The sequence below is a fragment of the Mytilus californianus genome, unplaced genomic scaffold (assembly GCF_021869535.1).
Source record: "Mytilus californianus isolate M0D057914Y unplaced genomic scaffold, xbMytCali1.0.p SCAF_4, whole genome shotgun sequence".
Lineage (NCBI taxonomy): Eukaryota > Metazoa > Mollusca > Bivalvia > Mytilida > Mytilidae > Mytilus > Mytilus californianus.
In genome coordinates, this window is record NW_026262690.1 from 23501599 (window position 1) to 23515979 (window position 14381).

Sequence of the window (14381 nt, forward strand, 5' to 3'; positions counted from 1 at the left end):
GAAAATCTAAAGAAGAGTGTGTTACGTGTTAAGGAACAACTAGATGAAACTTCACTGGTGTAATATATATATCAAGAAGCTATGATTTTTAGTTGCCAAGAAAATGCAACAGAAATGTATTACATACAAGAGAACAGAAACAAAATATTTATCCCTTCCTTTGAAGTTAGTGTACAAAATTCAGAGTGTTCATACCCTTCTGGCTTGGTCTGTAGTTACAAAGTTAGGAATCATTGATTTCCTCAGACTGTATTTATCATGCCATAGTCTGTCATTCTTCACGGTAGGGTCAGAGGCTACAAAGAACTGGAAAAAAAGTATTACATCCATCAATATATGACAAGCTTTTTTCTACTTAACATGTGCAACTCCTTTTAATAAACTGTTATCACAGAGATATGTCTCGCCTTTTTGTAATTTTGATAATGCAAATGTTGAAATTAAAATAGCAATACTTTAACATGTAAGTTATGCAAATATTCAAAGTCAATGAACCATGACTGAAGGTACATGGCTAAACAATCTCCATGGAATGAGATGTGCCAATGCTAATACAACTGCATACCAAATACCATTGACTTATTATAAGTCGTTCCCTTTAAACAAACCTAAACACAAACATTAACTTGTAAACTATGTAAAAGTTCCAAAGTCAATGAACCAGGGGTGGGGCTATATAATCTCCATGGAAACGACACTTGCAAATGCCAATGCATTTGCATACCAAATATCATTGACTTAACATTAGCAGTTCATCTTAAACTGATTTAATCACAAACTAATACATGTAAACTAAGCAAAAGTTTCAAAGTCAATAGACCATGACTGAGGGGGCAGGGCCAAATATTCTCCATGGAAATGAGATGTGCTAATGCTTATACAACTGAACACCAATCAACATTGGCCTTCCACTAATGGTTCCCCTTGAACTGACCTAATCACATACTAATACATGTTAACTTAGCAAAATTTTCAAAGTCTATAGACCATGACTAAGGGGGCGGAGCCAAATAATCTCCATGGAAATGAGATATGCCAATGCTTATACAACTGCATACCAAATATCATTGACCTACCACTAGTGGTTCCCCATAAATTGACCTAATCACAAACTAATACATGTAAACTATGAAAAGTTTCAAAGTCAATAGACCTTGACTGAGGGGGCGGGGCCAAATAATCTCCATGGTAATGAGATGTGCCAATGCTAATACAACTGCATACCAAATATCATTGACCTACCACTAGTGGTTCACCATGACCTAGACCTAATCACAAACTAATACATTGTTCACGCCGCCGCTGCTGCCGCCGCAGGAAACAGCATACCTATGTCTCGCTTTTTGACTCCGTCAAGGCGAGACAAAAATCTAGCATTCAAAAAATTAAGACATTGAAGATGTTTCAATAAAACCAAGATAAACAAAGCAATTGTTTTTAACAGCACTCCTTGAAACATGAGAAAAATATGTTTTGAAACTATGAATTATATGAATTCATAGGGTTGATACCAGGGCTTCCAAAAAATATTTCAGCCAGTCTCACTTTTTTTTTTTTTAATCTTATCTTGATTTTAATCCATTAAGACTTAGTAACAAAAGGCAATCATGGTAATCAGTTGAGCATCATATAAACAATGATTGACATAAAAATGATATTAAATTTGACTTTTGATATAAATTTGATTATTGAACTTTAACTGTTTTATTGACAGCACATTATTTGAAGTGTGCAACACCTGCATACTAATATCTGCTTTAGACTCTCTATTTGTGCAAAATTACACTGTCAAAAACTTTATTTTCGATATAAAAAGTACAATTTCCTAATAACGGATGTTGACTTGACAATGGTAGAACACGGACCAGAGATGGATGGGTAAAATCCGTGTACGTTTACAAAGCATGATAGAGTTTAAGTAGCTCTTTCCACGTAATTTCTTTAAGAATACTCGAAATGAACATTAGATAAAGGTATCAATGATAATTTTAGCATTTTTGAGAATTCGGATGCATAATTAAATATCACACCTGTGCACACATGTACGTGTTCAAACACCGTGGTTCTGACGATTTTTCGCTAAAAACCTTTAAGGCTATTCCATTAAAATATATGTGGGAGGGTAGGAAGGGACTTTCAAAATATCCCTACAACCAAGAACCATTTTTAGATAATTTTGCATAATGGTAATAGACGCATACTGAAAAAAGACCCACAACCCACATTCAATAATTAAACTTCCCTTCCTACCCTCCCACATACATTTTAATGGAATAGCCCTTATTACTTCATTTTTAAATATTTCATCAAATCATATTTATATATGCATTTCTGATAATGTTAATCATTTTGCCTAAATTAATCAGACACAAACCGCTGAAATTTAAGAAAATAACTTTAAATAGACCGATCAATGTCTGGAACAAAATAGTTTACCTATCACCTGAACAGGTAAATTTTAGCTGTCAGACAACTAATTAACCTCGATTGTAATTAGAAGGTATTAAAGTAGGGTTTGTTCTGATAGTACTTATTCATCATGCCACTTTTATGACCGGAAATGTGTCATTGTTTAAGGCAAAAGGTCAGATCAAAAAGATCACATAAACTTCATTTTTTTTCTGAATTATGTTAGAATGGAAAACCCACGATATATGTCCATTTCGGGCTCATCAAAACAATTAAAAAATAATGGTCAAGTCCGGACAATACAACTGTTTTGGAAGCCCTGGTTGATACATGTATATATAGATTTGTGTATTTTTTTTACAATAGATAATCTATTTACCTCATCATGAGTATCTTCTAATTCACCATCATATATCCACCTTACAAGTGTACAGTAAATTGGCTGGGCAACCTACAAATATAAACATCAGATATAATTCATACATTTTTTAACCATTGATCACTATCGTAGGTGGGGCATAAAAAATACTAAGGGACACACTTGCAATGTTGGATAAAATAATTAATAATAAAGCAAAAGGTGGATGAATACAGCATGGAGATGAAGATTATGAATGGCTGAATAATGTCAAGCAGGATTTAAATGCATATTCAGGATGAGAAAATGTTAGTGTGACATGAATATTAACCCTGCTGAGTACTAGACCAACAGGCTGACCATCATTCTTAAAGTGCTAGAAGTCCACAGAAAGACATGGCACACTACCCGAAACACATTGTTCAGATTGTTAGTCGACCACTCTTTGCTCTTTCTCCTACATGCTGCCTGTTTTTATCAGATATCAATGCAGCCAAGTTAGACAACACAACCTTTTTAAGGAAATCAATGGACGGTCATCATAAAGTAAATAGACGAACATAAAAAGCAAGATGATGAACAGTCTTTCAAACAGTTTGCAAGCAAAATCATGATTTCTTGATCTAGTAAATAGGATCTGTAGATTTATTATCTTTAAATGTTAACCAATGTTTTCAAGTTGTGTGACTTTTGTAAGTTATTATCTGTGATGTTGAAATAGGGTACCGTTCAAAACAAGCTGACATGAAACAAAACAGACTCCATGTGTTCTGATTTTTCAAGATATTTACTTCAAGTATTTCAGAAAAATGAAGAACAAATATTCTTAATTTAGAATAAAAAGAACAAAATATTATTTTTGGCAACAACGATTATAGAAACTAAATCAATGTATCAAAAGCTTTCAAGATGCGATAAAATTATGTAAAATAACATTATCTCTGTACACAAGTAACCCAAAAATAAATGCCAACATCAAATGACCAAAGAAGCTTTACACTTACCATGGTTAAAATATGTTTAATGAGTGATGCAATAAATGGATCTCCATGTAACATATAGGAATAAACTGAAGATGACAAAGCTCCACCTTTTTTACCTGAAAAGAACCTTAAAATATATCATAAATGCAAATACAATGTAGCTTACCAAAAATCACAAGTTTTTGAAAAATATAACCTATGTCAATATTTTAAGAGCTGTTCCATAAAAACAAACATGGGACCCAGGGAAGTCACTTTGAAATCTCAACTATGAATGGGTATCAAGTATAGTGAAAATGTAATTTTAATTCTAAATTTACCTCTATAGGTGGTAACCACATTTTGAAAGTGCCATCCCTGTGTACCATGTATCTTTAATGGAAGTTTTAAGGTTCCTATTTAAGTTTAAAAAGTATGAAATACTGACCACATGTAGTAACATCATGATACTATAGTGAACAAAGACTTAAATTCTTACATGTTGAAGAAAAATTTATGGCATAATCTTATGTATGATGAACTACCAAGGGAAAAATTATGTGAAGAACATCTGATAGATGAATTATACTAAGACAGAGACATCATTCAGTTTTGCAGGTATTATACTCCATTTAATGGTTTAGTCACGCTAATCATAGTTAAACTGAATGATTACTTTAAGGTTTGCCATTTTCCACTGTAAATTTATGTTTCATACCTGACAGATTAGCATGTCAAGATATGGTGTAAGTATTTGTATTTCATGGAATGTGGAAAAATTACTTCATGTCTCTCTTCAATAACATACTTTGTATTATCAATTATAAATAGATACCCCCACCACTAATAGTATGACAGAATGTTATATTACTATTTTACCTTTGCAACCATCCACCACGGTTGCTAGAGTTTTAAGTCTGTGTAAGGGATCAAATGTCCAAACAAACAGCTGTCGTAATGAGAGACCAGTGAAACCAAGACCTATTCCTTGGTCCAATTCTTGGTGTAGCTATAAAACATATAGCATTAATTATAAGTAGAGATCCAACTTTAACTTCGTGATCAATAAATTCTGTTTGCAAATAATTAGAAAACCTTAAATCATAAGACTCATTGCTTGATAAGAAAAAGCAGAAAAGCAAAGCATTTTTTTTGTTAGTCTATAAAAGACCTACCTATAAAATACCTGGAAGACAATAATTTGGTGTATCCATTGCCTTACCAGAAAATGACAAGAACATGTGTCATTAAAAATATCACACAGTAATATTCCCTTGTATAAGTTAACCTTCCCCACATCTATCAGAATTCTCAATGCAGAGAACAAACTGACAAAATCCAACACTTAGATAAAATGATATCATTTTGCTTAATTTATTTATTATTAAGATTACTCATCAAAATGGTAGATAAACTGTTCCTTATAGGTAGATACTCAAGCTTTGTTTCAATCTTGCTGTATATATGCTGAAAACATTGACTTTTTCCCCTTTGATTTAATCTATTTCATGATGTAAATGTTAGAAAACCTACCTGTGATTCTAAAACAGCTAAAATACCTACCTGTGATTCTAATACAGCTAGAATACCTACCTGTGATTCTAATACAGCTATCAATCTGTAGTATTCTGTAAGTTCTTGTTGTAATGTTAGAATACCTACCTGTGATTCTAATACAGCTATCAATCTGTAGTATTCTGTAAGTTCCTGATGTAATGTTAGAATACCTACCTGTGATTCTAATACAGCTATCAATCTGTAGTATTCTGTATTAAAGTTCTTGGTGTAATGTTAGAATACCTACCTGTGATTCTAATATAGCTATCAATCTGTAGTATTCTGTAAGTTCTTGATGTAATGTTAGAATACCTACCTGTGATTCTAATATAGCTATCAATCTGTAGTATTCTGTATTAAAGTTCTTGGTGTAATGTTAGAATACCTACCTGTGATTCTAATACAGCTATCAATCTGTAGTATTCTGTATTAAAGTTCTTGGTGTAATGTTAGAATACCTACCTGTGATTCTAATATAGCTATCAATCTGTAGTATTCTGTAAGTTCTTGATGTAATGTTAGAATACCTACCTGTGATTCTAATATAGCTATCAATCTGTAGTATTCTGTAAGTTCCTGATGTAATGTTAGAATACCTACCTGTGATTCTAATACAGCTATCAATCTGTAGTATTCTGTATTAAAGTTCTTGGTGTAATGTTAGAATACCTACCTGTGATTCTAATATAGCTATCAATCTGTAGTATTCTGTAAGTTCTTGATGTAATGTTAGAATACCTACCTGTGATTCTAATATAGCTATCAATCTGTAGTATTCTGTATTAAAGTTCTTGGTGTAATGTTAGAATACCTACCTGTGATTCTAATACAGCTATCAATCTGTAGTATTCTGTATTAAAGTTCTTAGTGTAATGTTAGAATACCTACCTGTGATTCTAATACAGCTATCAATCTGTAGTATTCTGTAAGTTCTTCGTGTAATGTTAGAATACATACCTGTGATTATAATACAGCTATCAATCTGTAGTATTCTGTAAGTTCTTGATGTAATGTTAGAATACCTACCTGTTATTCTAATACAGCTATCAATCTGTAGTATTCTGTAAGTTCTTCGTGTAATGTTAGAATACCTACCTGTGATTCTAATACAGCTATCAATCTGTAGTATTCTGTAAGTTCTTCGTGTAATGTTAGAATACATACCTGTGATTATAATATAGCTATCAATCTGTAGTATTCTGTAAGTTCTTGATGTAATGTTAGAATACCTACCTGTGATTCTAATACAGCTATCAATCTGTAGTATTCTGTATTAAAGTTCTTGGTGTAATGTTAGAATACCTACCTGTGATTCTAATATAGCTATCAATCTGTAGTATTCTGTAAGTTCTTGATGTAATGTTAGAATACCTACCTGTGATTCTAATATAGCTATCAATCTGTAGTATTCTGTATTAAAGTTCTTGGTGTAATGTTAGAATACCTACCTGTGATTCTAATACAGCTATCAATCTGTAGTATTCTGTATTAAAGTTCTTGGTGTAATGTTAGAATACCTACCTGTGATTCTAATATAGCTATCAATCTGTAGTATTCTGTAAGTTCTTGATGTAATGTTAGAATACCTACCTGTGATTCTAATATAGCTATCAATCTGTAGTATTCTGTATTAAAGTTCTTGGTGTAATGTTAGAATACCTACCTGTGATTCTAATATAGCTATCAATCTGTAGTATTCTGTAAGTTCTTGATGTAATGTTAGAATACCTACCTGTGATTCTAAAACAGCTATCAATGTGTAGTATTCTGTAAGTTCTTGTTGTAATGTTAGAATACCTACCTGTTATTCTAATACAGCTATCAATCTGTAGTATTCTGTAAGTTCTTGATGTAATGTTAGAATACATACCTGTCATTCTAAAACAGCTATCAATCTGTAGTATTCTGTAAGTTCTTGATGTAATGTTAGAATACCTACCTGTGATTCTAATATAGCTATCAATCTGTAGTATTCTGTATTAAAGTTCTTGGTGTAATGTTAGAATACCTACCTGTGATTCTAATATAGCTATCAATCTGTAGTATTCTGTAAGTTCTTGATGTAATGTTAGAATACCTACCTGTGATTCTAAAACAGCTATCAATGTGTAGTATTCTGTAAGTTCTTGTTGTAATGTTAGAATACCTACCTGTTATTCTAATACAGCTATCAATCTGTAGTATTCTGTAAGTTCTTGATGTAATGTTAGAATACATACCTGTCATTCTAAAACAGCTATCAATCTGTAGTATTCTGTAAGTTCTTGATGTAATGTTAGAATACCTACCTGTGATTCTAATACAGCTATCAATCTGTAGTATTCTGTAAGTTCTTCATGTAATGATAGAATACCTACCTGTGATTCTAATACAGCTATCAATCTGTAGTATTCTGTAAGTTCTTGATGTAATGATGCACAAAAGCTCTATAATGTAAATCACAAAAATTGTGAGTAAATTATTTATGAAAAAACAAGAGTGCACATGCTGAAATGGTTTGCCATCTTTACTGTCAGAATTTGATTGAATCTTAAGTTGAAAGTTTTTAGATCAAGGGTTTACTATTCGTATCACATAAACTTAACATTATCAATGATCCATGAAAATGAAACCCAGGAAAGATCACCCATGTCAGGTAGACTTGTATCTCTTAAACTCATTCTATATATCAAATATAGTGATCTATTACTTACTGTAAGCTACAGAAAGAATTCATGTGTTTCTATATTGATAATGTGATCACGGTAAAAACATTTGAGATCATATATTCTGTTGGTTTCGATTTGTAGTTTAGACAAGGCATTTGAACATTGACCTAACAAAATAAATAAATGCACCTTGTAGAAATTTTATATATGTGCAAGTTTTCATTTCTATGAAGTTTGAAAAAATCTGGCCTTCAAATTCTCAAAGAGATTGTTTAATCAGAATTATGAAATGTCTCTTGACGGTTATAAATTTTCCTAATAAATGACTATCAACAGGAAAATCTAGTTGACTGCATGTATTTAGGCTTGGTGAAAATATGATATAAATGTAATGCACAGAAAAATGTGTAAACCAATGTATCTCAATGGTACTAGGGGCTGTCATAAACTTGCAGTGAGGTTTGAATTTTTGCTCAATGCTGAAGGTCTCATTGTAACTTTGAGGTGAAGAAAATCAATAGAATTGCTGTCCCTTTGCTTCTGTTTTTAGTAAGTTTGAGTAATGATTTTGTGTCAAGAATTGATACACCATATTCTTTCTTTTCCATTATAAAGGTAAATTAAACAGGTTTATAGGATTAATTCAAATAGCATAACCTACCTGTCCAACAAGACCAAATGTTTTATCAACAGTTTTGGTCTCCACATAACTTTTTATCTTTTTAAACAACCAACCACATTCTGCTAGTTTACCTACTAACTGTCTTACAGCTTTTGGAATTCCAGCCTGAAAATATAAAATATAACAATAAATGGGGAAACACAGATGATGCCCACGCTTGCATGTAACGTTATAAAGGGACATAACTAAAAAACTATAAAAGTGACACTACCCAAATTCATACTTGATCTGAGCTTTTGTGGTAATTAGCATTGTGTATAAGTTTCATAATATTTTATTGAGGCAAACTTAAATTAGAGAACGGTTACGAAAATTTCAGCAATTTTTCCATTTGTAAAGGGGCATAACTCTAGAACGGTTAAAGTGATGCCACCAAAATTCAAATTTGATCTGTGTTTTGTGGTAATAAGCGCTGTGTATAAGAATCATAACATTTGATTGAGGCAAACTTAAATTAGAGAACGCAAACGAAAATTTCAGCAATTTTTCCATTTGTAAAGGGGCATAACTATTGGAAGGTAAAAGAGACACCACCCAAATTCAAACTTGATCTTTGTTTTGTGGTAATAAGCATTGTGTATGAGTTTCATAACATTTGGTTGATGCAAACTTGTTAGAGAACGGAAATCAATATCGGGACGTACGGACGTACAGACGGACAAGGGTAAAACTTAATGCCCCCTCTACTACAGCGGGGGCATAAAAATATTTAACATTTGTTTGTTTGTTGATGCTTAAACCCACATTTTAGCATTCATGGCTTTATCATGACAGCCAAATTTGGTTTGGGGAGGAAGTCTGCTGGTAGTTTTAGCCTTAGGTACTTATATGTTATATAAGTAATGTTTATACATAGTTTGATTTTCATTACACTCAGTGGTCATTATTTTAGGATTTTCCCAGGATGTGTGTTTTCTTTACTGTTGAGATGAAACAGATTTATTATCATATCTCAATCAGTTAGATGTGAAGTTTATCACATGTTCTTAGCAGGAGGTTTAATTACATCAGTTCCAATACAAATATACATGTCTTGTTAATTAGTGACCACTTGTGGCATTTGGCTTCCTTTGTCCTTTGTTCTTTATACATTAACCTGGGTGCAGTTTTAACTCCTCCCACATAGGAGTATCCCATTAAGAAGTTGTGTATTAAAAACCTGTGTATGCTGCCTTGAGTATCCATTTATTTAAATGCAGATTAAGCAGTTATTAGACTAATCTTGGCTCTAATAGTGTTTTAGCTAAAAACTTGAACTCTCAGTGTTTGGATTACTTTACTAAAGCTATATTACAGTTTTTAAACAATTTAATATAATTCAGACTAATTTAACTGGAGAATTTAAACATTATTGGAATAACTGACAACAAAATGTCTGGCAGAGGAAAAGGTGTGCGAAGGAAGACTAGGAGTTCTCCGTATGAGACCCAATGGGATTCTAATAACCCATCTAACTGGACTATACACAAACTGAAAGAAGAACTTAACAAAAAGGGAATAAGAACACCTACTGGAATGTCAAAACAAGTGTTAAAACAACTTTACATAGAGAATAGTATTGAAGGAGTAACACCTATAGAGACACAACAGACAGAGAACGTTAGTGATGAGATTAACACAGATTCCTCACCAGAGAACACTGTTCCGATTAACTTGGCAGAGTCAGTGCATCAACACAGAAGCAGTGTATCGAATGGCGAAAATGAGAATGGTGGAACAGACAGGAACAAGACTGCAGAATCACAAAACATAGCTCAGTGTTTTGCAGGGCTTCAAGAGACCTTCAAACAGTTAATTTACAGAGACAATACTCATGACACGAGTAGAGATCGCGAATTCAACCTTCAACAGTGGTATAACCATGCAGGGATTGGAAATAGGAGTGAAACCTACACTTCTAACAGGGGAAATAACAACAGTTTACAAGGAAATACACAGAATGCATCTTTCATCTCAGGAACACAAATTGGAAATTTTTCATGTGGAGTGCGTTCTGATGAATACTCTAATGTGGACATAATATCTCCATCTACTGTAAATTCAGAAATTATTGCGAGGTTTTTATTATTGCGAAAAATGCGACTGAGTTGTAAACGCAATAATTTAAACTCGCATTTTGAAATATTTTATATGAATTAAACATGATTTTTCTCAAAATCGTAAAAATTAAAATCGCAATTAAGTCTAAAATGACAAAATCGCAATAATAAATGCACGCAATAATTTCTGAATTTACAGTATTCAGAAGCAAATCATTGACGGTAAGGATGTTAATTTGGCATCTCTTCTTATCCCAAATTATGAAAGTCCCCAAGTTCACTCTGTTGCAGCTAATGGGTTAGAATTAAATATCTCTGGGAAGCCAGATCCCCGTCTAAATAGGAAACTCACAATTCAAGAATTCATTAAGGCATTTGGCAAGTTTAAAAGGGTTATGTCATCAGCTTATCCTGATCGTAGAGCAGAGCTGGATGCTTATGAAGATGAGATTATAGATATTAGTAATTTTTATGGTAATAGATTTTATGATTACCACAAATTGTTTTCTGCAAAATCAGCAGCTCTTTTAAGGGAGAGAAGGATTAAGGTTGACTGGAGCAAGAGATAGGGATCTTCTTTCATTAATAGTTGCTGGTGGGAATGTAAATGTTTGCAAAATTTGTAATTTGGTTGATCACACTACAGCTTTTTGTCCTATGCAAACCTCCATGGGGTATCAAGACTACCCAGATAAAGTATCAAGGCAGGTAGACAATACTGATAAGTTAGGTAGAAAGAAGGTTTATCATTCTGGGAGGGAGGTGTGCAATAATTTTAATACCAGTAGGGGTTGTACCAGGAGTTTTTGTCATTTTTCACATATCTGTAGTAGATGTAAAGTCGCTGGTCATACCCTATTAGCCTGTCAAAAAGTTTTTCCCTCTCAAGGTAGGACTGAAGTACAATCTAAGCCACATACAGTTAACTCTTCACCACTAAAGTTTGAGAAAATAACAACAAATAAGCAAGGTCAATGACTACATGATTTTCCACATCTGGCAACTACTCCAATTAATGTTATTAAACTTGCAAAAGAATTAGTATCTCATCCTGACAAAAAATTTGTTAACTATTTATGCAATGGCTTAGAGAAAGGTTTTGATACTATGGTAGCTACAACAGATTTACCTACAAAAGAATGTAGGAATAGTTTATCTGCTAGGACACAACCAGATGTGGTTTCTGAGTTGATAGAGAAAGAAGTTTTTAAAGGTTTCTTGTATGGGCCTTTTAAGGATCCCCCTTTTCAAAAATATAGGGTAAGCCCAATTGGTATTGCAGAAGGGAAATATTCTGGTAAAAAGCGCTTAATATTGGACTTATCTTCACCACATAATGATGACAACCATCTAAGCATTAATGATCTTATTGACAAACAAGATTGCTCAATGTCTTATGTAAGAATAGATGACGCCATTGATGTTATTTTGAAATTTGGAAGAAATTCCTGGCTTTGCAAGTTCGACATATCCGACGCGTTTAAAAATTGTCCTATTATACCAAGTCAGTGGCCTCTTTTCTGCATAAAATGGGAAAAAATGTATTATTTTTATGTCCGTTTAACTTTTGGATGTCGTTCAAGCCCTAAAATTTTTGACCATTTATCCCAAGCTTTGTGTCATATTGCAGAAAACAATTACAAAGTTAATAGCATTTTGCATTTATTGGATGATTTTCTAACCATAGATCCACCAGATGCTGATGGTGAGAGGACCATGGCTATAATGATGATGATTTTCAAAAAACTGAACATTCCTATAGCTAAACATAAGACAATAGGTCCTGTAAAATGTTTAGAATATTTGGGTATTATTCTAGATTCTGAAAAAATGGAAGCTCGACTGCCCCTTAATAAAGTCAATCGCATTTGTGAATTCATCAAAAAATTATACAGGAAAAAATCATGTACAAAAAGGGAATTGTTGCAGCTTTTGGGCCACTTAAACTTTGCTTCACGTGTCATTTTACCTGGTAGATCCTTTGTTTCATACCTCATAGGGCTGTCCACTACTGTCAATGATTTGCATCATTATGTTAAATTAGATAAGGAATGCCGTGTTGACCTAGAATTTTGGTTACTTTTTCTGAGCAGCTGGAATGGTGTGAACATGTTTTACAGTAGACAATTTAACTCAAGTTATATGGAACTTTTCACTGATGCCTCATCAACGAAAGGATTTGGTGGATATTTCAAAGGAGAATGGTTTTATTCATCATGGCCATCAAACATTGCTTATCCTGACAAAACATTTTCAATGGCTTTTCTTGAATTATACCCTATTGTAGTATCTGCAATACTGTGGGGCTCACAGTGGACAACAAAACGCATTCTTTTCTGGTGTGACAATGAAGCTACAGTAGCTATAGTAAAAAAGGGCCGTTCAAAGTGTTTACAAATAATGAAATTAATGAGGAAACTTACATGGTGTGCTTGTAAATACAACTTTCATTTTAGTGCGAAACATGTTCCAGGATATCAGAATGACATAAGTGATGCTCTATCTCGTTTTCAGATAGACAGATTCCGCAAACTAGCTCCCAGTGCAGCACAACATCCAATGAAGTGCCCAAGCAGCTCAGATGTAATGTGGTCTTAAATAAAGCAGTGAATGAACTTTGGAACAGTGCTATTGCTAATACTACAAGAACTGTTTATGATACTGGGTTTAGAAAGTTTGAGACTTTTATGTTATTGAATGGTTTTCAATTTACTAGTTTACCTCCTATTTCTGAGGATATTTTAATTTATTTCATAGCCCACTGCTTTAAAATTCTGAGTTTACAATACTCTACCATAAAACTATATTTATGTGGAATTAGGTATAAGTATGTACAGGGTAATCATAATGATCCCTTGCAATCTGCTAATAATACACCTTTAATTAGGCTTGATTATGTTTTAAATTCTGTAAAAAGACTGCAAAAAACAAAAAATCACATAAGATTACCAATAACTTTCGAAATTTTGGAGAAAATTGTAAATTGTTTGAGAAATGGTTTTTGTTCCAAGTCTACTGATTTGATGTTAAGAACTGCATGCATTGTCACATTTTATGGATTTTTGAGATGTGGAGAGTTTACAGTGTCAAAGGCCTCACAATTTGATCCAGATATAAATTTATGTATTGAAGATGTTGTTTTTCACACAGACTTAGTAGTTTTGAAATTAAAACAATCAAAAACTGATCCTTTTAGAAAAGGCATAAATATACAGCTACATAAATTAGGTCAGCTTATCTGCCCTTACACAATTTTGTTAGAATATATACAAATAAGGAAGGAATTTTCTCCTATCAATCAAACTGATCCACTTTTCATAACCATTGATAAGAAACCTCTGGAGAGACAATATTTCCTCACCTGTATTAAAAAAGTACTGGATATATGTGGCTTCAACTCAAGTCATTATAATGGTCATAGTTTTAGAATTGGGGCAGCTACTAGTGCTGGTAAGGCAAAAATAGAAGATCACTTGAAAAAAACATTAGGGCGCTGGTCTTCAGATAGTTACATCAGATACATTAGAGTCACGCCAGCAGCTATTAAAACAGCTCAAAGTAGGTTAGGCAGAATTTAAAGGAATGCTCATCTTCAAATGTTTCATATATATATATGCATGTTTTCACAAAGTTTCTGTATGATATTGTTTTTGTTTGACAATTGATTTTGATAATGTGTTATTATAATGTTGTTTTTTTTTGTTTTTTTTTTCTCTCATGGCTTTA

General features: G+C 32.8%; 1 protein-coding gene across 1 annotated transcript in view; it reads right to left on the reverse strand.

Annotated features, from left to right (window-relative positions):
* Positions 1-14381, reverse strand: part of LOC127737738 (gamma-tubulin complex component 3 homolog) — a 53180-nt gene that overhangs the window by 21117 nt on the left and 17682 nt on the right. Inside the window, exons 10-15 of the mRNA XM_052248602.1 lie at positions 8596-8721; positions 7644-7712; positions 4609-4738; positions 3772-3866; positions 2789-2860; positions 196-306 (exon numbers count right to left, since the gene is read on the reverse strand). Of these exons, the coding sequence (XP_052104562.1) occupies positions 196-306; positions 2789-2860; positions 3772-3866; positions 4609-4738; positions 7644-7712; positions 8596-8721 (603 nt within the window). The remainder of the gene's footprint in view (positions 1-195; positions 307-2788; positions 2861-3771; positions 3867-4608; positions 4739-7643; positions 7713-8595; positions 8722-14381) is intronic.